Source organism: Sciurus carolinensis, chromosome 8 (genome assembly GCF_902686445.1).
Source record: "Sciurus carolinensis chromosome 8, mSciCar1.2, whole genome shotgun sequence".
Lineage (NCBI taxonomy): Eukaryota > Metazoa > Chordata > Mammalia > Rodentia > Sciuridae > Sciurus > Sciurus carolinensis.
Window position 1 is genome coordinate 146,849,575 of NC_062220.1, and position 23,137 is coordinate 146,872,711.

Below are 23,137 nucleotides of genomic sequence, written 5' to 3' on the forward strand. Positions count from 1 at the left end.
CTCCTAAAATGATAGCAGCAGAGAGCCTTCTGTGTCGGTACCTTCACCGGTTTCCCGCCCGACCCCCTGCTTGGAAAGCCCAGAATGGCCACCTGTTGCACTCTCCTGAGATTCTGGCTGGGAGTCAGTTTGACAGGGAATGACCCTGATTGGTTTAACCATACTTGTTTTGCAGAATTTCTTTATGATAAAAACAAGAAGATCGTGCAACCTGCATAATATTCAATCCCAGCCAGTCAAAATTCTGTGTGCATGCAGTGCCCCAGCCAGCAGTCAGGCGGGATAGATCTGTGCTATGAATATGAGACCAGGAAGTTCAGTTTGCTTTTGGCAAGAGTTTTATCACATAGTTCAAAGCACCTCACGTAATCATGTCAAGCCTTCGGAAAGTCAGACTTGCCAGTGTTGGTCGTGGCAGTGTCTCAGGGGATGACACCATGGGAAGATCCAGGGAGAGTGCCTGGAGGGTCAAAGAGCGAGAGTTAGAGCCACTACCTCAGCGGCCGGCAGGGGGCGCGCGGCCCGGCTCTCAGCGACTTTCTGAGCACGTGACCATGGTCCTGACCCCTTGCTTTACGGTCAGACGCCCCGGCAGGCGGCGGTCGTTGCCATGGGGATGGAGCTTGGGTGGCAACCGTAACTAGGGAGCTGGTAAAGAAGGTGCCTGGTGGCCGCTGAAAGTTCAAAAACCCGCTGAGGGCCCCAGGCGGCAGGAGGACCCCGGTTTTTTGAGGAGCCAGGTGGGCGCGCGCTGTGAGTCCGGGTGGCCGGGGGTGCAGGAGGCTGCGGCGCTGGGCTCCACTCCATGGGCCCACTCGCCTGCCACCTTCCCCAGGCGGGCCGAGATGCTCGGCAGTCTGGGTCGCTCCGCAGGGGCTTTTATCCCCATAATAACCGTGACCATTTTTGCCCTGCGCTGTGTGCGGGAACTGGGATGAGCACTTGGTATGTTATCGAATCTTCACGACCCCAGAATTTTGTGCCATCATTTTGATTTGGCCTGTAAGCAAATTTAGACCCCAAGGGGTAAAGTGACTTGCCTAAGGTCATGGGGTGAGTGAGACGTAGAAATGGGATTCAATGCAAGGCTTTGTCTGCAAAACCCATGCTCTAACCACTAAGCTACACTGCTTGTATTCTTATTCCTGTCCTTGGAGTTGTTGCTAATGCTTGGGTTATGCATTTTGCTGCCTGTGAGAATATGAATATATTTTAAATGAGTTAGAAGTCTCTAAGCTTCTTCCTAGAAAGATGAGAGGCCAAGGGATCAATAGTGTTAAGATTCAGGCTAGGCATTTGCAGGTAAATGAATGGAACTGGAGAATATCGTGCTAAGTGAAATAAGCCAATCTCCCAAAACCAAAGGCCTCTGATAAGCGAATGCTGATCCATAGTGGGCGGTGGGTAGGGAAGAATGAAGGAATTTTGAATTGTACAGAGGGAAGGGTGGGGTGGGGCGGTTGTGGATGGGAAGGATGGTAGATTGAGACAGACATTATTACCCTATATACAGGTATGAAAAAAAAATTTAATTATCACTGTCACCAAATTAATGAAAAATAAATAAAAGTTAAAAAAAAAGATTCAGTCCAGGCTTTCCCAAGAATATGACATTCTTGCTGGGCATGGTGGCATGCACCTGCAATCCCAGCTACTTGGGAGTATGAAACAGGAGGACTGCAATTCCAGGCCAACCTGGACAACTCAGTGGAACCCTGTCTCAATTTTTAAAAATATGGGCTAGGGATCTGGGCATTTTGGCCCACGCCTATAATCCCAGCAGCTTGAGGAACTGAGGCAGTAGGATCATGAGTTCAAAACCAACCTCAGCAAACTAGCAAGGCCCTCAGCAACTTAGCAAGACCCTGTCTATAAATTTAAAATGTAAAAAAAAAGAGGGCTGGGTTCAGTGGTTCAGTGGTTAAGCACCCTGGGTTAGATCCCTGGTACCCACCCACTCCCCTCACTCAAAACCAAAGGGCTAGGGATATAGCTCAGTAGTAGAGCACCCTGGCTTCCATCCCCAGTACCACAAAAAATAGAACATTCCTCTTATTCCTGTAGAAAGGATCCAGAGCTGGTATTACCCATTTCATCAATAAGTTAGTGCACCCAGGAATCAAAATGGGGCTCACTGATTATTATGATCAAAATCTCTCTAGAGGAAACTCTACAGAGAAGAATGTCAGACGCAGAAGAAAATGTCTTGGAAGAAACAGAAGAAAGTGGAGAAACAGAAGTGGAAGAAGAAGAATACAATTCAAATTATAAAGAAGTAGAAAATATGCAGCAAAAATTAAAAGATGACACCTTAGTACAGAGAGAATCTCAGGAGGAGGAAGAGGAGGAAGAGGAGGAGAAGGAAGTGGAAGAGATAGAGGAGGAGGAGGAGGAAGGAGAAGAGCTAGAGGAGGAAGAGGAAGGGGAAGAGCTAGAGGAGGAGGAGGAAGGAGAAGAGCTAGAGGAGGAAGAGGAAGGGGAAGAGCTAGAGGAGGAGGAGGAAGGAGAAGAGCTAGAAGAGGAGGAAGGGGAAGAGCTAGAAGAGGAGGAAGGGGAAGAGCTAGAAGAGGAGGAAGGGGAAGAGCTAGAGGAGGAGGAGGAGGAGGAGGAGGAAGGGGAACAGTTAGAGGAGGAGGAAGAGGAAGAAATGGAAGAGGTAGAGGAGGAGGAAGAGGAAGAAAAGGAGGAGGAGGAAAGGGATAAGGAGAAGGAACAGAGAAAAGAAACCAAAGAGGAGAAGGGCGATAAAGGGGAGGAAGAGGAAGAAGAGGGGGAAGACCAGGATGAGGAAGAGGAAGAGGAGGAGGTGGAAGAGGAAGAGCCTGTCATAAAAGAAACTGAGGACAAGTTTGGAAAAACTGAAGAAGAGGCTGCAAGAGTCCAGAAGGAAGTCATAGTGCTGCCCCAAGACATGTCCATAATCACTTCGGAGAAAGATCTTTCTAGTTCTCGGTCGTCTATTTCAGGAACTATCCTGGTAAGTAGTAATTGTAATCCATTCCTCCACTGATTCAGAATCATTAATCGAATGTTCAGTTTATGGCAGACTGGGGATACAAAACCAAATAAGACACAATCCATTCAATTAAGGAGCTCTAGGGTGTGTTGGGAGGCAGACCAGTAATTGAACATTATAAAGCAACATGGAGGTGCAGGGACTGAGAGATGCACAGGAGATTAAAAAGAAAAAAAAAAAAGTCAATTTAACCCAGTTCCGAGGAAGGTCAGGACAGGTTCCCTGGAGGAGGTGTGCCCTAGTTGACTTTTAAAGGGCATTAGTGGTTAGCAGAAGTGGACTTGTCTTAGAACAGAGTCAGTGCAGTAGTGGTGTAAGTTTCCCCAGCCTGTTCCTAGCAAGGGGAGAACTCAACCCTGACCCCAAATAAATAACTCTGTGACTAGCAGTCTTTTGGAGACCACTAGGGACACTTGAATAATTTTACTGTTGTTGGCCTGGTAGTAGGCCAAGAATAAAGCCAGACTCACCCATGATTCATTTCTGAAGTACAAAATGTGCCAGTCTCCCTTTAAAAACATTTCATAATTCTAAGGTAAAGCTAACACCAAGACTGGCTGATCAAGAATAGAAAGGGACAATAAGTGGTAGAATGTGGCAGTAGGTACTGTGTTTAGAATCACAATCTTCTTTTATTTCTTATTAAAGGAAACCCAGGGAGATAAGTCTTCATTACAATCAGACAATTCTGAAACAAATGAGCTTTTTAAAAAACTCAGCTCACGGTATGCATTTCTGGATTTGGAGCAAATTGGTACTGAGATTAATCAGCCGGATTGGCAGTTCCCAGAAGAGCTTGAGGAGGAACCTGGAGAGGCTTCCCAAGACACAGTAGAAGAAAAAGGAGACTTGACACCAAAACAGGTAGCCACAGAAGCAGAACGGGATGGAAGGACACATGTAAAGAGAGTGTCATATGGCCTTAGTGACAAAAAAGAAAAAGAATTCCAGTTCAAAGAAGGAGTCTCCAAGGAGTCGCTGGTGTCCACCAGCACAGAGGACTCCTTGTTTCAAAAGGATGAGAGCTCCTCCGTCTACCCCTTGGTAAGCATGATGCACCTTAATTCCCCAGTGCTTGTGGGGTATGGGAACACGGGAGCGCTGTGCGTGTGTCTGGAGAATGCCCCACCAGAAAGATACTTCCTGAGCTAAGAGCTCTGGTTGGACATGTGTGATGAACAGGAACTTGAACGCTACATCTGGGTTCAATACTGCTGCTCAACGGGCAGGAAATTCCAGGCATAGTTTGTTGCATAGGGCGCTGTTTTGAGTGAGACTCAAAATCTCTTCCTCCCTCTCTCCCCTTGTCTTCCTCATCTCCTCCTTCCCGTCCCCTCTCTTCCTTTCACTCTCCTTTCCCACCCTCTTCTGCCTCCCCTCTTTCCTCTCCTCTCCACCTCCCACATTGTAACCTCCCGGCTCCCTCCAGTTCCTTCCCTTCCCCTCTTGCCTCACCTCTCCTCCCTCTACTGGGTTGATGCCCTTCTGGGCTCCCCACACCCTGGCGAGAAAAGTGACAGGTGTGACGAAAGTGGAGGCTGCTTTGCAAAGCACCAGCCTGTCCCAAGGAATCTGCCTTTGCTGCTGCTGATTTTCCAGGGAGGCACCATCTGGGAGGCATAAAAATATTATCATTTACTCAGAGAAGGAAGAGGAGGGGTTTTTTTTCCCCCCTTCTTCTTCCATCTGCCACTTTCAGAAAATCATTTCCTAGGATTTGTCCTTTTTCCTTTGTTCCTGTGCTCTTATGCCTCTGGAAGGTTTGGGAGCAACCGGTGGCACATAAAGTACCTAACACAGTGAAGCCCCACAGGTGTCTACCCTGGATGATGCAGAGGGACGAGGACAGTGCTAGGGAGATGGCAGACCTTTCTAGAGGTCTGACCTTACTTGAGCAGAGGTCTCTGTAGGCTGTCTCTGATCAGCCTGAGATTTAGATTAATGGGGCTGTGGGGCCCCCCAAAGACTTCAGTCTTATTTCTCCAGCTCCCCAGAGCTCAGGTAGGATGGCAGGGAGCGTGAGCAGTCCATGTCCAGCCGGCTGCTGGCCTCCAGCCCAGCCACTCCCCTGTTCCGGTTCCTGTTGGCTGAGGTCTCACTGCAGGAACAAAACTTTTCTGGACCTTTGCAAATTTCTTTAGGTTTTTGGAAGTACCTTTTCTTTTCTTTCTCCTTTATAATTTTTCTTTTTGTTTAGACTAATCAGTTTTGTTTAAAGTAACGCAGACAACACAGATGTGTTTGAAGGAAGAGCCCTCTTCCCACACACTCCCCGCCACCCGCTCCGTCTGGGGTACTGTCTTTCCTGACCCGTCCCCTTGGGAACACAAACATACTGTGTGTCTGCTCATGGGGCACACACCCACAGCTCACATTGGGTTTAATTTTTTTTTTAAACACTGAGATATTCTGCATTTCTGAAGATGTGGGAAACTCAGGATGTCTTGGGAGGTTTCTGATATTGGTGCCTGTGGCTCCCTTTCTCTTTTTCATTGTAACTGCTCACTTCTCCCTTCTTCTAATTCCTTCTTCCCGCTCACAAAAGTTGCCATGAGGAATGTGCTCCTCCTCCTCCCTTGTACCCGTGGCCACCTCCTTTTCCTTTGGGGTCCCCTGAGAAAGTCACAGTGCTGCTGGCATACACAGATTCCACGCAGCCAGGAAACAAAGGAATCATGTTCTTAGGAGCAGGATCTCAAGAATATCACACACAGTGAAGTTCAGTTTTGACAGTAAAGTTTTATTTTTCATATCAGCATGTTTTAGGAAAAGGCCGATATAAGAGGAGACTCCCTCCTGGTCATTTGCCCCAAATGTTAGAGCCAATGCAGCGTGTGGGGATTAACACTCTGCTTAGGTGGGTAGAGGCAGTTCAGATGACCTTGGAAGAGCTGCTGTAGCTGAGGACAGGAGTCCATCTAGAAATGTGTGCTTTTTTATAACTAATTTGTAAAATGGAAAAATAAATTTTCAGGATGAAGGCGATGATCCTTTTAGGATTAGCAACTTCTCAAAAAAACAATTTCATTTGCATGAATCAACTTTTAAGAACCAAATATTAAATAATTCTGTTCCTAGAAGTTGCAGCTTTAGACCATTACGATTCCATAACTCTACCACTCACACCCATACAACAAAAGATCTAAATAGAAATATAAATTATAGGGAACAAACTTACGTAAACAGGACAGGATGGAGAACGAAGAATGTAGGAGAGCAAAATTGGCCATATTACCTGCTGTGTCTGTCTTGGGAAGAAATATATAGTATATCCACTTAGTTTTTTAAGGAAATGTCCAGATTTTGTTTCTATAGTCCAATATAATTCACTGATTTTTAGCATCTCATCATCCAAACATCACTTTCAACACTCTTCCATGTTGGATTAATTGTCCCTGGTTAATTCTTTTAAAAGAATTTTAACTTTTATTTTATTTACAATAAATTTTATTTATTTTTTATGTCTTTTTATGTGGTGCAGAGGATCCAACCCAGTGCCTCACCCATACTGGGCAAGCGCTCTACCACTGAGCCCCAGCCCCTTGGTTAATTTTTTTTTTTTTCCTAGTTGATTGTCTTTTTATTTTTTTGGTTCTTTTTAGTTATACATGACAGTAGAATCCATTTTGACATAGTTATACAAGCATGGAATATATCTTGATCTAATTCAGGCCCCAGTACCTCTCCTTCCCCTTCTTAGCTCTCACCACCTCCAGCTCCCTGTTGATTTTTCTGCTATTTATCCATAATTTTTAAAAGAAATCAATTTCTTGTGGATGTACATCCTTCATTGTAGTATATTTGATTTTTTTCTTTTTATTGTTGAGTGGGAAGAATTTTTTTTTTTTGTATTCTGAATACTAGTCCCTTATCATATATGCAATTAGCAAATATTTTTTCCTTGTCATTGCATTCCTGGGTAGTATCTTTGTGGCATCAAAGTTTTTATTTATCTATGTTTTTATTGCTTCTGGTTTTAGTGCCATATTTTTTAAAAAAAACATTGCCTAATCTATAGTCACAAAGAATTACTTCATTTTCTTCTAAGAGTTTTATAGTTTAGGTCTATATTTTAATTTTCTATTGCTGCCATAAAAAATTACCAAAAACTCAGCGACAAAACCAAAACAAGCTACATTTCTGAAAATTAGAAGTCTGAAATGGGTTTCACTGTGCTAAAAACAAAGTGTTGGCAGGCTTGTTTCCATTCTGGAGGCTGTGTGGAGGCTGTTTCCTTACCTTTCCAGCTTTTAGAGGCTACCCACTTTGTTTTGGCTGATCGTCTTCTTTCTCCATCTTGTAAGCCAGCCGCACCGGGCAGCATCTGTCTCGTGCTGCCATCTCTCTGGTTACCTCTTTCAATTCTCTCTTGCACTTTTAATGACCCCTGTGATTACATTGGGTCCACCTGAAATTGAGTGTACTTTCCCTATCTAAAGGCCAGCTATTACTGCTGTTCTATTCATAGTTTTCTAGCTATTTTGTAGATCATGTGTTCCTTTCTTTCTCTCTTATTATCTTTTTTCAGTTAGGCTATTTTCTCTATCGGCATGTTATGATTCCTCATTATTCATTTTTTAAATTTTTGTGTACCTACTACAGGTTTTTATAGACTTTGTGTTCACTGTGAGGCTTACAAAAACATTTATAATGGGTTATTTTAAATTGGTATGAACTTCGATCCCATATACAAAAAAAACCTCTACACTTTTACTCCACTCCCCACATTTTGAATGGTCACAATTTACATCTTTTTATATTACAGATTCTTTAAAAATTATTGTAATTTTAAAGTAGTTTTGTCTTTTAATCTTCATACTAAAGATATAAGTAATTTATATACTACGATTACAACTTTAGAGTTTTGTATATTTGACTGTGTACTTAATTTTACCAATGAGTTTTTTTGGGGGGAAATCTTTTTTAAAAATATTTAATTTGTTCTATTTAGTCGTACATGACAGTAGAATGCATTTATACATTTTGATAGATCATACATAGAGTATAATCTCTCATTTTTCTGATTGTACATATTGTAGGATGACATTGGTCATGCAGTCATACATGTACATGAGGTAATAATGTCTATTTCGCTATACTATCCTTCCTAACGCCATGCCTCTTCCCTTCCCTTCACTCCCCTCTACTTAATCTAAAGTAACTCTATTCTTCCCTAGCCACCTCCCCTTATTGTGAATTCACATCCGCATAGCAGAGACAACATTCGGCTACTTTCAGAAATTTTGTGCTACTTATTAGTGTTTCTTTCTTTCAGCTTGAAGAACTCCCATTAGCATTTTTTGTAAGACAGGCCTGGTACCGATGAACTCCCTCAGGTATTATTTGTCTGTGAAAGTCTCTCTCTCCTTCAGTTCTGAAGATGGCTTTGCTGGGTACAGTATTCTTTTTTTTAGTTTATTTTTATTGTAAGCAAATGGGATACATGTTGTTTCTGTTTGTACATGGAGTAACAGTATACCATTTGCGTAATCATACATTTACATAGGGTAATGATGTTTGATTCATTCTGTTATTTTTTCCTTCCCCCCAACCCTCCCACCCCTCTTTTCCCTCTATATAGTCCTTCCTTCCTCCATTCTTGCCCCCCCACCCCCCATTATGTGTCATCATCCGCTTATCAGCGAGATCATTCGTCCTTTGGTTTTTTGAGATTGGCTTATCTCACTTAGCATGATATTCTCCAATTTCATCCATTTGCCTGCAAATGCCATAATTTTATCATTCTTTATGACTGAGTAATATTCCATTGTATATATATATATATATATATATACACATCACAGTTTCTTTATCCATTCATCAATTGAAGGAATCTGGGTTGGTTCCACAATCTGGCTATTATGAATTGAGCAGCTATGAACATTGATGTGGCTGTATCTCTGTAGTATGTTGATTTTAAGTCCTTTGGGTATAGGCTGAGGAGTGGGATAGCTGGGTCAAATGGTGGGTCCATTCCAAGTTTTCTAAGGAATCTCCACACTGCTTTCCAGAGTGGCTGCACTAATTTGCAGCCCCACCAGCAATGTATGAGTGTACCTTTTTCCCCACATCCTCGCCAACACCTATTGTTGCTTGTATTCTTAATAATCGCCATTCTAATTGGGGTGAGATGGAATCTTACTGTAGTTTTGATTTGCATTTCTCTTATTATGAAAGATGGTGAACATTTTTTCATATGTTTGTTGATTGCTTGTAGATCTTCTTCTGTGAAGTGTCTGTTCATATCCTTAGCCCATTTGTTGATTGTGTTATTTGTACTCTTCGTGTAGAGTTTTTTGAGTTCTTTATATATTCTGGAAATTAGTGCTCTATCTGAAGTATGAGTGACAAAGATATTCTCCCACTCTGTAGGCTCTCTCATCGCATTGCTGATAGTTTCCTTTGCTGAAAGAAAGCTTTTTAGTTTGAATCTGTCCCAGTTATTGATTCTTGCTTTTATTTCTTGTGCTATGGGAATCCTGTTAAGGAAGTCTGATCCTAAGCCAACAAGTTGAAGATTTGGACCTACTTTTTCTTCTATAAGCTGCAGGGTCTCTGGTTTGATTTCAAGGTCCTTGATCCATTGTGAGTTGATTTTTGTGCAGGGTGAGAGATAGGGGTTTAGTTTCATTATGTTGCATATGGATTTCCAGTTTTCCCAGCACCATTTGTTGAAGAGACTATCTTTTCTCCATTGCATATTTTTGGCCCCTTTGTCTAGTATGAGAAAATTGTATTTATTTGGGTTTGTGTCGGTGTCCTCTATTCTGTACCATTGATCTACCTGTCTATTTTGGTGCCAATACCATGCCGTTTTTGTTACTATTGCTTTGAGGTATAGTTGAAGTTCTGGTATTGCGATACCCCCTGTTTCATTCTTCCTGCTAAGGATTGCGTTAGCTATTCTGGGTTTCTTATTCTTCCAGATGAATTTCATGATTGCTTGCTCTATTTCTGTAAGGTACATCATTGGGATTTTAATTGGAATTGCATTGAATCTGTATAGGACTTTTGGTAGTATGATCATTTTGACAATATTAATTCTGCCTATCCAAGAACATGGGAGATCTTTCCACCTTCTAAGGTCTTCCTCAATTTCTTTCTTCAATGTTTTATAGTTTTCATTGTAGAGATCTTTTACCTCTTTGGTTAGATTGATTCCCAAGTTTTTTTTTTTTTTTTTTTTTGAGGCTATTGCAAATGGAGTTGTTTTCCTCATTTCCCTTTCAGCTGTTTCGTCGCTTGCGTATAAAAATGCTTTAGATTTATGCATTGACTTTATAGCCTGCTATTTTGCTGAATTCATTGATGAGGTCTAGAAGTTTTCTGGAGGAGTTTTTTGGATCCTCTAAATATAGAATCATGTCATCAGCAAATAGTGACAGCTTAAGTTCCTCTTTTCCTATTTGTATCCTTTTAATTTCTTTAGTCTGCCTAATTGCTCTGGCTAGAGTTTCGAGGACAATGTTGAATAGAAGTGGTGAAAGAAGACATCTCTGTCTTATTCCCGTTTTTAAAGGGAATGGTTTCAGTTTTTCTCCATTAAGAATGATGTTGGCCATGGGCTTAGCATAAATAGCCTTTACAATATTCAGGTATGTTCCTACTATACCTATTTTTTCTAGTGTTTTGAGCATGAAGGGGTGTTGTATTTTGTCGAATGCTTTTTCTCTGTCAATGGAAATAACCATATGATTCTTGTCCTTAAGTCTATTGACATGATGGATTATGTTTATTGATTTATGGATATTAAACCATCCTTGCATTCCAGGGATGAATCCCACTTGATCGTGGTGCACGATTTTCTTAGTATGTTTTGGATATGGTTTGCCAATATTTTGTTAAGGATCTTTGCATCTATATTCATCAAGGATATTGGTCTAAAATTTTCTTTCCTTGATGCGTCTTTTCCTGGTTTGGATATGAGAGTGATATTAGCTTCATAGAATGAGTTTGGTAGAGTACCCTCCTTTTCTATTTCCTGGAATACTTTGAGAAGTATTGGAATGAGTTCTTCTTTGAAGGTCTTGTAGAACTCAGTTGAAAATCCGTCTGGTCCTGGACTTTTCTTGGATGGTAAGTTTCTATGGCTTCTATTTCATTGCTTGATATTGATTGTTTAAATTGTGTATGTCCTCCTGGTTCAGTTTGGGAGGAGCATATGTCTCAAGAAATTTGTCAATGTCTTCGGTAGTTTCTATTTTGTTGGAATACAAATTTTCAAAGTAACTTCTCATTATGTTATGTATCTCAGTGGTGTCTGTCGTGATATTTCCTTTTTCATCACGAATTTTAGTAATTTGAGTTTTCTCTCTCCTTCTCTTTGTTAGTGTGGCTAAGGGTTTGTCTATTTTGTTTACTTTTCGAAGAACCAACTTTTTGTTTTGTCAATTTTTTGAATTATTTCTTTTGTTTCAATTTCATTGATTTCAGCTCTGATTTTAATTACTTCCTGTCTTCTACTACTTTTTCTTTATTCTGTTCTTCTTTTTCTAGGGCTTTGAGCTATAATGTTAGGTCATTTAGTTGTTCACTTTTCATTCTTTTCTAGAATGCGCTCCATGCAATGAATTTTCCTCTTAGTACTGCTTTCATAGTGTCCCAGAGATTTTGATATGTTGTATTGTCGTTCTCATTGACCTCTAAGAATTTTTAATCTCCTCCCTGATGTTTTCTGTTATCCATGTTTCATTCAATAGCGTATTATTTAGTCTCCAGGTGTTGGAGTAATTTCTGTTCTTTGTTTTGTCATTGATTTCTACTCTCAGTCCATTATGATCTGATAGAACACAAGGCAGTATCTCTATTTTTTTTTGCATTTCCTAAGGGCTGCTTTGTGGTATAACATATGGTCTATATTCGAGAAGTTTCCATGTGCTGCTGAGAAGAAAGTGAATCCACTCATTGATGGATGGAATATTCTATATATGTCTATTAAGTCTAAGCTATTGATTGTGTTATTGAGTTCTATGGTTTCTTTGGTTGGTTTTTGTTTGGAAGATCTATCTAGTGGTGACAGCTTAAAGTCACCCAGAATTATTGTGTTGTGGTCTGTTTGATTCCTGAAATTGAGAACGATTTGTTTGATGTATAGGGATGTACCATTGTTTGGGGCATAAATTACTATCATTATATCTTCCTGATTTATGGTTCCCTTAAGCAGTATGAAATGTTCTTCTTTATCCCTTCTGACTAACCTTGGCTTGAAGTCCACTTTATCTGATATAAGGATGGAAACCCCCGCTTTTTTACTGAGTCCATGTGCGTGGTAGGTTTTTCCCCATCCTTTCACCTTTAGTCTGTGGATGTCTTTTTCTATGAGATGAGTCTCTTGCAGGCAGCATATTGTTGGGTCTTTCTTTTTAATCCACTCTGCCAGTCTATGTATTTTGATTGATGAGTTTAGGCCATTAATGTTCAGGGTTATTATTGAGATATGATTTGTATTCCCAGTCATTTGGGCTTATTTTTGGTTTTTAAGTTGGCTTGGTTTCTCCTTTGAGTGGTTTTTCTCTAAGGTAGTTCCTCCCTTTGCTGATCTACATTGTTGTTTTTCATTCCTCCTCATGGAATATTTTGTTGAGAACATTCTGTAGTGCAGGCTTTCTATTTGTACATTCTTTTAACTTTTGTTTATCATGGAAGGATTTTATTTCATCTTCAAATCTGAAGGTTAGTTTTGCTGGGTTTAGGATTCTTGGTTGGCAACCATGTTCTTTCAGAGCTTGAAATATGTTGTTCCAGGCCCTTCTAGCTTTTAGAGTCTGGGTTGAGAAGTCGGCTGCTATCCATATTGGTCTCCCCCTGTATGTAATCTGATACTTTTTTCTCGCGGCCTTCAAAATCCTATCTTTATTTTGAATGTTAGGCATTTTCATTATAATGTGCCTTGGTGTGGATCTGTTGTGATTCTGTGCATTTGGTGTTCTGTAAACCTCTTGTATTTGATTTTCTATTTCATTCTTCATGTTTGGGAAATTTTCTGATATTATTTCATTGAATAGGTTGTTCATTTCTTTGGTTTGTATCTCTGTGCCTTCCTCAATCCCAATAATTCTTAAATTTGGTCTTTTCATGATGTCCCATAGTTCTTGGAGATTCTGTTCATGATTTATTACCATCTCCTCTGTTTGGGCAACTTTATTTTCAAGATTAAATATTTTGTCTTCATTGTCTGAGGTTCTGTCTTCCAAGTGGTCTAGTCTTTTGGTGATGCTTTCCATTGAGTTTTTTATTTGGTTTATTGTTCCCTTCATTTCAAGGATTTCTGTTTGGTTTTTTTTTTGCAAATCTCTATCTCTTTGTTGAAATGATCTTTTGCTTCCTGCAGATGCTCTGTCAGCTTATTGGTATTATCATTCATTGCCTGCATTTGCTCTCTTATCTCATCCTTTGCTTCACAAATCATCTTAATCATGTATAATCTGAAGTCCTTTTCTGACATTTCTTCTACCATATTGTCATTGGATTCTGTTAATATAGAATCTAGATTTGTTTGGATCATTTTCTTCTCTTGTTTTTTCATGTTGTTCACGTATCTTCCCCTCTAGCAGTGCAGATCTGGGGTATTGCAGATTTCCCCCTATAGGCTTATAGTGGGCCTATAGGTTTCCAAAACCTTTTCTTTAAGGGGAGATTAATATTAGCAGTGCCCAATTCAGACACTATGCAATCCTAGACCAAATAGCCCCTATGAGGACAATAACAAAATTGTCATAATAAACAGAATGAGTTCAAATATTATCTTCAGTAAAACAAACAGATTTGCAATAAGGTCTGCAGTTTCTAATGGAGGACAAAGAGGATGCAGAGGGTTGTAGAATGTGGCTGTTAATGGGATAAGAAAAGAATATACAGAAGTTCTAGTTAATAGAAAGGGTGAGAGTGTAATCAAAAGAAATTGGATATTAGCATGCAAAAAAGGGAGAAAGAGATTCTGAGGGAACAGGTAAACAAAAGGAAAAGAGCAAGAAAAGTAAAGAAATAAAAACTTAAAATTTTTCAATAAGGATAAAAAGAAAATCTACAGTATAACAGTCATATAGTAATGAAACCTCCTAGTGGTCAGTAGCCTGATGCATCAGAGGTACCCGACATTGAGCTTCAAGCCTCCAGCAGGGGTCTCAGGATGGGATTTGCCCCACCTAAAGATCGGAGCTATGGCTTCCATGTTTATCCAAGATGACCACTCTGGCTTCCAAATGTGTTGGCATAGGGGGAGCTGCAGCTCAGGGTGTGGCCGTGGTCAGCTGGAGGTCCTGGAGGTGGGGTGCGGTTGGTCAGGCAGGGGTCCTGGAGGTGGGGTGTGTTTGGTGTGGTTCCGGGATCCTGGAGGCCGGGTGCAGTTGGTCTGAGGTCCTGGTGATAGGGCGCAGTCAGTTGGTCTGGGGGTCCAAGAAACAGATATCCTCTGCTTGAAACCGGAGTTACAGAGCGACAAGGAATGTAGCCTCCCTCTAGTCTGCCCTGGGTACAGTATCAGTTAATTTTTAATAGTCTATTTTTTGAGCAGTTTTAAACTTATTGAAAAATTAAGTCCAAAGTACAGAGAGTCCCCATATGCTCCCTTGCACCTCCCTCTTCCCCAGGTCACCCTTTCTTTAAACCTTGCAAGAGTGGTACATTTGTGAGCCAACACTGATGAATTATTGTTTATGAAGTCCTTAGTTCCCATAAGGGGGTCACTCTGTGCTGTACGTTCCGTGGCCTTTGACAAGCATGTAATGATGTGTATCTACCATTTCAGGATCTTTCAGAAGACAGTCACTGCCTTCAGAATCTCTATGTTCCCCCTCCTTCCTCCCTCTGAGCCCTGGCTTCCACTGGGGTTTTTACTGTCTCCATCGTGTTGCCTTTTCCTGAATATCTGGAGCCTTTTCAGCCTGGCTACTTCCACGTAGCACTATGCACAGAAGGGTTTTCCATGTCTTGCGGCTTGGTAGCCATTTCTTTTTATCACTGTATAATATCCCATTATATGAATGCCCCACAATTTGTATGGATACACACAAGATTACTACAAAAATAAGCTATCATTGAATTAAAAGCAGTAGACTTTAAACATAAAATTACAATTAAAAGGGGCTGGGGAGATAGCTCAGTTGGTAGAGTGCTTGCCTTGTAAGCACAAGGCCCTGGGTTCAATCCCCAGCACCCAAAAAAAAAAAAAAAAAAAAAAAAAACCCAATTAAAAAGCTACTATTAAAAGTAATATATTTAGCTGGGCATGGTGGTGTACGCCTCTAATCCCTGTACCAGAAGCCGAGGCAGGAGGATCACAAGTTCAAAGTCAGCACCTCGGCAACTTGGTGAGGCCTTAAGCAACTTAGCAAGACCCTGTCTCAAAATAAAAAATAAAAAGGGCTGGGGATGTGACTCAGGGGTTAAACTACCCCTGGTTTCAAACTCTGATGCCAAAAAAAAAAAGTAATAGATTTTAGTACCTATAATTTTTTACTTAATGAAATTTTTGTTTTTGATTTATTCCTAGCAATGTGGAACTTTTAATTCATCTAAGGGAATTTTGTCTCTTTATCTTTTATCCTTCCAGGAAAAATGATATATAAGAACCAAATACTTAGGTTGAACATGCCTTTCTTGTAAAGTTACTTATTGGTTTTATTATCACCTGTCTGTTCTCTGTGCTTTCAGGAAGTAAATGAAATTTCACCTTGTTTGTTTGTTTTTTTTTTTTTCTCTGGTGCTGGAGATTGAACCCAGGGCCTTGTGCTTGCAAGGCAAGCACTCTACCGACTGAGCTATCTCCCCAGCCCCTCACCACGTTAACTGCTCACTGTGTGTTGGTGAGGTCTGCGTCTTGGGGAACGGAAGAGTAGGAGTGGTTTCTATTTGCTGTTAAAGACTTTTTCATTTCTTTCTCTCTCTCTTGCTCTTTTGGTACCAAAGATTGAACCCAGAGGTGCTTGACCACTAAGCCCTTTTTTGTATTTTATTAGAGACAGGGTCTCACTGAGTTGCTTAGGACCTCACTAAGTTGCTAAGGCTGACTTTGAACTCGCCATCCTCCTGCCTTAGCCTCCTGAGCCACTGGGATTACAGGCGTGGGCCACCACACCTGGCTCTTTTCTTTTTTAATGTCATAAAATTTACCTTTAAATATTTTGTTAAATTTTTAAAAATACATATGTCATGTAATTGTCCACCTTAAACATTTTGAGCATACAGTTCTACAGTGTTCAGGACATTCACAGTGCTGGGCAACCCCCACCCCATCCATCCCACAACCTTTTCATTCACATTTGTAAAACTGAAACTCTGCACCCATTTAACCAAAACTCTCCGTCCTTTCCTCCCCTGAGCCACTGGTGCCTGCCATTCTCCTTGTGTGAATTTGATAACCAGGGATCTGCATAGAAGTGCTTGTCCTCTGGTGACTATCTTTATCACTTCACGTAATGTTTTCAAGGTTCACCCATGTTGTAGCCTGTGTCAGAACTTTCTTCCTTTTAAGGGCTGAATAATATTCCACTGTATGGAAAGACTTCTGTCTGTTCATCCATTCATTAATCAGTGGACACTGGGGTTGCTTCTGCCTTTTTGCTCTTGTAGATAGTACTGCTATGGACACGAGTGTACAAATATCTTCTGAGTCCTTCCTTTGGACTGTTTTGGATTTATACTCAGAAGTTTAATTGCTGGATCAAATTATAATTTTTTCCGTCACTGCGGATTGAACCCAGGGTCACTCTACTACTGAGCCACATCCTTCGTCGCTGCCCCTTCACCTAACTCTGCCCTGCTTTTTCTTTCTTATTTTGAGGCAAGGTATTGCAAAGTTCCCCAGGCTGGCCCTGAACTTGTGATGCTCCTGCTTCAACCCTCTGAGTATCTGTGATTTCAGCCTGTGCCACCATTCCTGGTGTGATAACTCTATTTTAAATTTTTTTGATCTGTGATTTTGTTTTTAATTGCCTTAAGTCTTATGATCACATAATTTGCAAATTTATGCTGGTGGGATATCTCTTCTACTTTAATCCTTCTAATGACTTGGCAAAAGCCCCACTACCCAATGACACACACAGTCGTTCTGCAGTTTTGTGTGTTTTGAATAGCTGTTTAAAGACAATCCTGCATTTTAACTTAGTCTGATACAGAAAGTAAAGAATTCAAAAGTAAAATCCAGCTTGCTGTTGTATCATGCTGACTTTAAAACATCAGAACTTGCAAAAATGTGTTACATATTCTTTATTTGATATTACACATAAATAAAAGGCAGCATTGTAGATACGAAGAATTCTTTTTTTTTTTTTTTTTGGTGCTGGGGATCGAACCCAGGGCCTTGTGCTTACAAGGCAAGCACTCTACCAACTGAGCTATCTCCCCAGCCCCAGATATGAGGAATTCTAATTCCTAATGGGCCTAGTCAACAAAAATATAAAGTAGACCGGACTGCTTCCTGTTCGTCAGCCATGACACTTAACAGGCTGATGAACACAAATTGAAACGCACGTGAGTCTTGCTAGGCTCGGAGACAGTGAAGGGATCTCCTCCAGAATTTAAACCTATTCACATAACAAGTCACATAATCTAGGTACAAAACCAATCTCCAGTAGGCTTTAGATAACCTTTACCATCTCTGCGAAAGGTTGGACATTACTAATTAATTCCAACCATATCTTTGGAAAGGAAAAATGGTGATCGTACTTACTAAATTGGGGTTACTATCAAAACTTTTTAAAAAAATAATATCCATTTAACTACAAGTCAATTTTGTTTGAACCAGGACTATCCCAACAAAAATATTCTGCCAGGGCTGGGGTTGTGGCTCAGTGGTAGAGTGCTTGCTTCCCTCACACACATGAGGAACTGGGTTCTATCCTCAGCACTGCACAAAAAAATAAAAAAATAAATAAAATAAAGGTATTGTGTCCATTTACAACTAAAAAGAAAATTCTGCCAGCCCTTCCTGATCCGAATTCTGGTGTCTGCCATCAATTAAATGATGGTGCGAGAAGGTACTATCAGTGAAGGTCTGCAGTAAGCAAGCCTGTGGCTGTTCCTTATTAGTAGCTTTTCTGGGTAAGCTATTAAATCTGCCCTCTCTCCCTTCTTAATACCAGCAAAGATGGTTTAGTTCCGGGAGGAACCTTTTGGTATTCTCCAAACACTCCAGGCAACACCTACATTCCTATTGGAGAGTCCAGGGCCTGACCTGCCTTCCGCTCAAGCAGTCCATGGAGGTTTGGCCCCGTCTTGCACTGACCACCCTTTCCCATGGTGTGGCCCTGGGCACACTTCTGAGCAAGCACCTTCTTGCCTCTCTCAACTTCACCCATTTTTATCTCGTAGCAGTTTCTGTGCCATGCGCACCTCTATCCACCACTGGTGTGCATTGAAGGCTCCCTCTCAGAAGCCATGTCCCTTTTCTTAATTTTTTGGGGTGGTGGGTACCAGGGATTGAACCCAGGCACACTTAACCACTGAGCTACATCCCAGCCCTTTTTACTTTTTATTTTGAGACAGGGTCTCGCTAAGTTGCCAAGGCTGGCTTTGAACTTGTGATCTTCCTACCTCAGCCACCTGCCCATCTAAAACGTGGCCTTTTGTGAGGTTTCTCTCACTTAGTGTCATCTCTTCAAAACTTCATATCACAGCATGTTGTTGAGACTTTTTTTCTTTTTTCTTCTTGAGATGGTAATCTTGCTGTCATCCAGGCTAGCCTCGAAATTCTGGACTCCTGCGATCGTTCCTGCCTCAGCCTCGCGAGTAGCTGGGACTGCTGGCCTGTACCACATACCCAGCTCGCTGCTAAGAACTTTCTTAAAGTGGTTTTTCTTCGTGGTTTGCCGCTGTGAAGTTTTCCTCCAGGCACTGGTCAGGAACCTGCTCTGGGCTCAGCACGCTAGTGTCCTGCTGGCTTTGCGTTTGTCTTCCAGACCTTGACCTGGTCATTTGGATGGAACAGCTCCCTCCCTGTCTTCTACATTCGAGACAAGACCCAGAGAGTCCTTCTGTACGTGTGTGCTCACACTGCGGTCATCTATAACCTCTTCAGGAACAGCCAGCACCACCTACAGGTAAGTGGAGCCTTCCTGCTGGCAGAGGGGCACTGACTTGCAGGTAGCCATTCGCTGTGGACTTTCAGGCTGACCGCAGCGTATCCTTGTCATACGTCCCTGCCTCTCCTTTGAACTACAGCAAATCCTACTTTTAGAAACACATGTTTTTGCTCATTGCCTCTATGATTCTAATCAGCAGCAGTTGACAAATAGCAGTGGATATTAATTTTATCCTTGCAAGAATTTAAAACATCTGTTTTTTTTTAAACTTCCACAAAAATGTGGACAATGTAGATCATGACGTCTCCACAGAACCACAGTGAAGCACAAGGACATCTGTTCACCAGGGAGTCATGCCCCATGAGTGCTTAGACTTCTTTCTAGTGTCCATTGAGCTTGGATCCTCATAACCATGCTGAGAACTGGGTATTAGCATACCCCTTTTACAGAAAAAGAAATGGAGGCTCAGAATGGTTTATGTGAGTTGCTCAAGACTGCACTGGTAAACGGTGGCTGGAGTTCTCCTGACCTGACATATTCAGGAGGTCAGTGGGCCTCCTGTCCCTCCCTCCCTCCCTTCAGCAGCTTTCTTAGTTCACCCCGCCTGTCTTCTGAGTGTCCATCTTCCTCACACCACTTTGCTTCCTCCGTTCCTCACTTCTGACCCCTTTCATTGTCCTCATTCATCTACCTGACTGCCCTGGGTGACCTGGTGAACAGTCCACGTTATCTTTTCACTGATGTTTATAGGACCCTCCTTAGTCAATACCTAGTTCAGAAACTTCACAAAGTACTTACCAAGAGCCTGGGCAATGCTCAGCATTGAGCCAGGAGTCCAAGATGCGTGTGCAGCTCAAGGACTCTCCTTTCTGGAAATGCAGAGACACACCACAAATCAGCACGCAGCTGCCTTGGGGCCTGGTTGAGTGCGCAGGCAAAGGGAAGGGGATCTTGTAGACAGGCCAGAGGAGGGGGGAGATGGAATGGAGGCCATGAGCCCTGCAGGAGTCCAGTCTCACCTGGGTCAGTGGCCGGGGACGGCCTTGACCATTCATTTATACCACAAATATTTATCAGTACCACTGTCTTTCTGATTGTGGGTGTGTGGTCATGAGGAAGGCAGTACACCTACTGTCCTGTCCCTGTCCTAGTGAGCGTGCAGACTAGCGCGAAGAGACATCCAACACATATTGAACACATGACAATATGGTCACAGATTGTAACAGTGTGAAATGGGCCAGGAAAAATCAGGGTGAGAGAGACTTACTTTAATTTTTTTAGTGCTGGAGATTCAATGTAGGGGTGCTCACCACTGAGTTGCATCCCCAGCCCTTTTTATTTTATTTCATTGGATTATTTACTGGCTTATTTTTGGCACTAGGGATTACCTGGGGCTCTTTCCCAGAGCTATATTCCCAGTCCTTTTTTAATGTTAAAATTTTTATTATTTTTAATGTTTATCTTTTGGCATTGGAGATTGGACCGGGGGCTCTTTACCACGGAGCCACATCCCCAGTCCTTTTTATTTTTCTTGAGACAGGGTCTCACCAAGTTTCCGAGGGCCTTGCTGAGATCCTGCCTCAGGCTCAATGCTGGGATTACAGGCACCCCTTCCTCTGGGTTGGGTGGGCAGGGACTTAGAAAGTCTGCTTCTGCTGAGACCTGAGGGATGAGGTGAGCCAACAGGGATGTTTGAGGGGAAGAACTTTCCAAAGCGCGGGAGCTCCAAGCATTCAGGCCCTGTGTGAGGCTCAAGAAGGAAGGCCAGCGTGGCTGGTGCCGAGCGAGGGAGGAGGGAAACGGGCCTCACCCAGCAGAGTGCTGCCCTCTGGGGCATTCGCACGTATCCTGAGACTCCTCGTTGTGTGGGAGCCATCCCAGGGCGTGGGAGAGACCAGGAGGGTCGTTTTGCTCCAGAGGTGCTTGGTGACCTGAAATGGAGCTGTGGTCCCAGGAGGTGGGCTGCGGGGAATCCCTCGGGTGGGTGGGAGGGCCACAGCCTGGGAGGGGGGTGAGCAGGGCTTCGACCCTCGGGGAGCAGCTAGTCCTGTGGGGAGGGTGGCTTGTCCTTCAGGTGTTCTGAGGAGAGATTCTGAGACACACCCACCAGGAGATGGAGGCCCCCGGGAGAAGCTCTGCCCAGAGGAGCCTAGAGGGAGCTGGGACCTCTCTGCAGGTGCCCAGTCTTCCCCGCGGCGCCTGAGGCCCGGCTGTCCTGGGTGTGTCACAGCAGCATCCCCTCGTTTCCACAGGGCCACCCCAACGTCATCTCCTGCCTTTGCGTCAGTGAAGACCGGCGGTGGATCGCCACAGCGGACAAAGGGCCAGACTGCCTGATAATCATATGGGACTCGTTCACAGGGTAGGCTGCGGGTCATGACTGCTTCCCCCGATTTCTGTATACCCACTGCCGCTGCAAGGAACGCTGGGGCCCAGAAACTTAGGCTGGGCAGGGAGTATCCCAGCACGCAGAAGCCAGATCTGTCACTTACAGTGAACAGCACTGCTCTCATCAGGACAGGTTTCTAGCCACTGGTCCGGCTTCCTCTTCTGTGGGGAAAGAAGGTGTTTTTCAGTACTTGGGATGGAACCCAGGGCCTCACACTTGCTAGGCAAGCCTCTACCAGCCTTCCTGGGAAGTTCTAAGTAGTCCCCACAAGTGCTTCCCACCACGTCTCTTGCTGCCTGGCCTCCCTGCTGTGGGCACTCCCTGCTGTGGGCACGTTCCGCTGGCTGGCTGTGCTTGACTCTGCTCCACGTGTCTGCCCGCCCGGAGGCTTTCCTCTGCAGCCTAACAGTTTGCCCAGATCACAACCTTCCTTTAAAATGATAAACTTCCAGTTTTTCGGGGCAGTTTTAGATTGATAGTAAAGAGGTTTCCCGCGTACCCCTGGCCGGTTTCCTCTTTTGTTTACATCTGACGTCAGCGTAGTACATGGTTACAGGTAAGGAGCCAGCGTTGATAGCACTGTTGTTGTCTGCATCTGGAGTTTATTTAGATTTCCTTAGTTTCATCCTAATGTCCCTTTTCTGTTTCAGGATCCCAGCCAGGTCACCACTTAGACGTACTTGTCGTGCCCCCTGGGCTCCTCTGGGCTGTGGCATGCCCGGCCTTCCCTGGTTTGGGATGACCTCACAGTTGTGAGGGCCCAGGGCTTTTGTAGGGAGCCCTCCCCTGGACCGGGTCTCCCGTTCTCCTCAGGGTAGGAGGCTTTGACCCGCTCTGGCATCTGAGACCGGAACTGCAGTGGCTTCTTCCCCTGGGTGGACAGGGAGTCCTTTCGGTGCAGTGTCGCAGAGACCAGCCCAGGGTGTTGATGGGGTCAGCAAGTCCAGACCCTCAGGCTCGGGAGCCTGGGCCCAGGCCGTGGGGATCTGCGCCCTCTGTGGTTGCTTGGCAGGTCGTGCCGCTCCTGTACTCCTGCTGGTGACACTGGAAGGGAGTTTCTCCAGGAATCAAGGAGACCATCCTCCCGTGCCCTTCCTCCCAACCGTGAAGCTCAGCGTTTGTGGCCCCCTTTCTTCTAGTGCATGAAGCCAAGGAACTGAGGGACTTCTGGGGCCAGCGCAGCGCTGCTCAATGTGCAGTGCACAGGCCGAGCTGGCCCGTGTTGAACAGGAAGCAGAGAAAGTGAGAGGAAGCTTCTGGGAACTCGCTGGCCGCCTGACCTCGCCCGCCACAGTGATTTTACTTTAGGAAAGCATTTGTCTGCAGTGGAATGACAAATTTAGAAAGAGTCCTTCACCACAGGTAGTTTGGGAAACACTAGGCAAGAAGCTGCCTGGGCAGCTGGGGGCGGTCAGGCTGACGTGTCACTTGGAGCAATGGCTGCCAAGCAGGAGGCTGGCTTATCTGGGCCTGGGACTGGGAATCTGGAAATGCGCGTGCTGCTGTGATCGCTGGGAATACAGTAGATGTTGCCCAAAAGAGCCCTGGAGTTACAGAGAGCAAAATAGCTGGAGCCTGAAGTGGATCAGCGTGTGGTGACGCTACACGCCGGAAGGATGGGAAGGAGAGGGCAGGGCTCGGTGGACTCCCAAGTGACATTAAACCACAGAGCCGGGAGGAAGGAGCGTGCAGGCTCTGGGGCCAGCTGGCTTG

General features: G+C 43.5%; 1 protein-coding gene across 4 annotated transcripts in view; it reads left to right on the forward strand.

The window, feature by feature from the left end:
* The first annotated feature begins 615 nt into the window (after positions 1-615).
* Cfap251 (cilia and flagella associated protein 251) overlaps positions 616-23,137 on the forward strand; it is a 74,100-nt gene continuing 51,578 nt past the window's right edge. For 2 of the 4 annotated variants that reach the window (XM_047561498.1, XM_047561502.1), the window contains exons 1-5: positions 616-740; positions 2,163-2,977; positions 3,665-4,060; positions 18,913-19,053; positions 21,288-21,397. In XM_047561498.1, coding sequence (XP_047417454.1) covers positions 2,183-2,977; positions 3,665-4,060; positions 18,913-19,053; positions 21,288-21,397 — 1,442 coding nt within the window. In that variant the 5' untranslated portion in view covers positions 616-740; positions 2,163-2,182. Of the gene's footprint in view, positions 754-870; positions 946-2,162; positions 2,978-3,664; positions 4,061-18,912; positions 19,054-21,287; positions 21,398-23,137 lie in introns of those variants that run through there. The other 2 variants (XM_047561500.1, XM_047561501.1) reach the window with 2 other exon arrangements.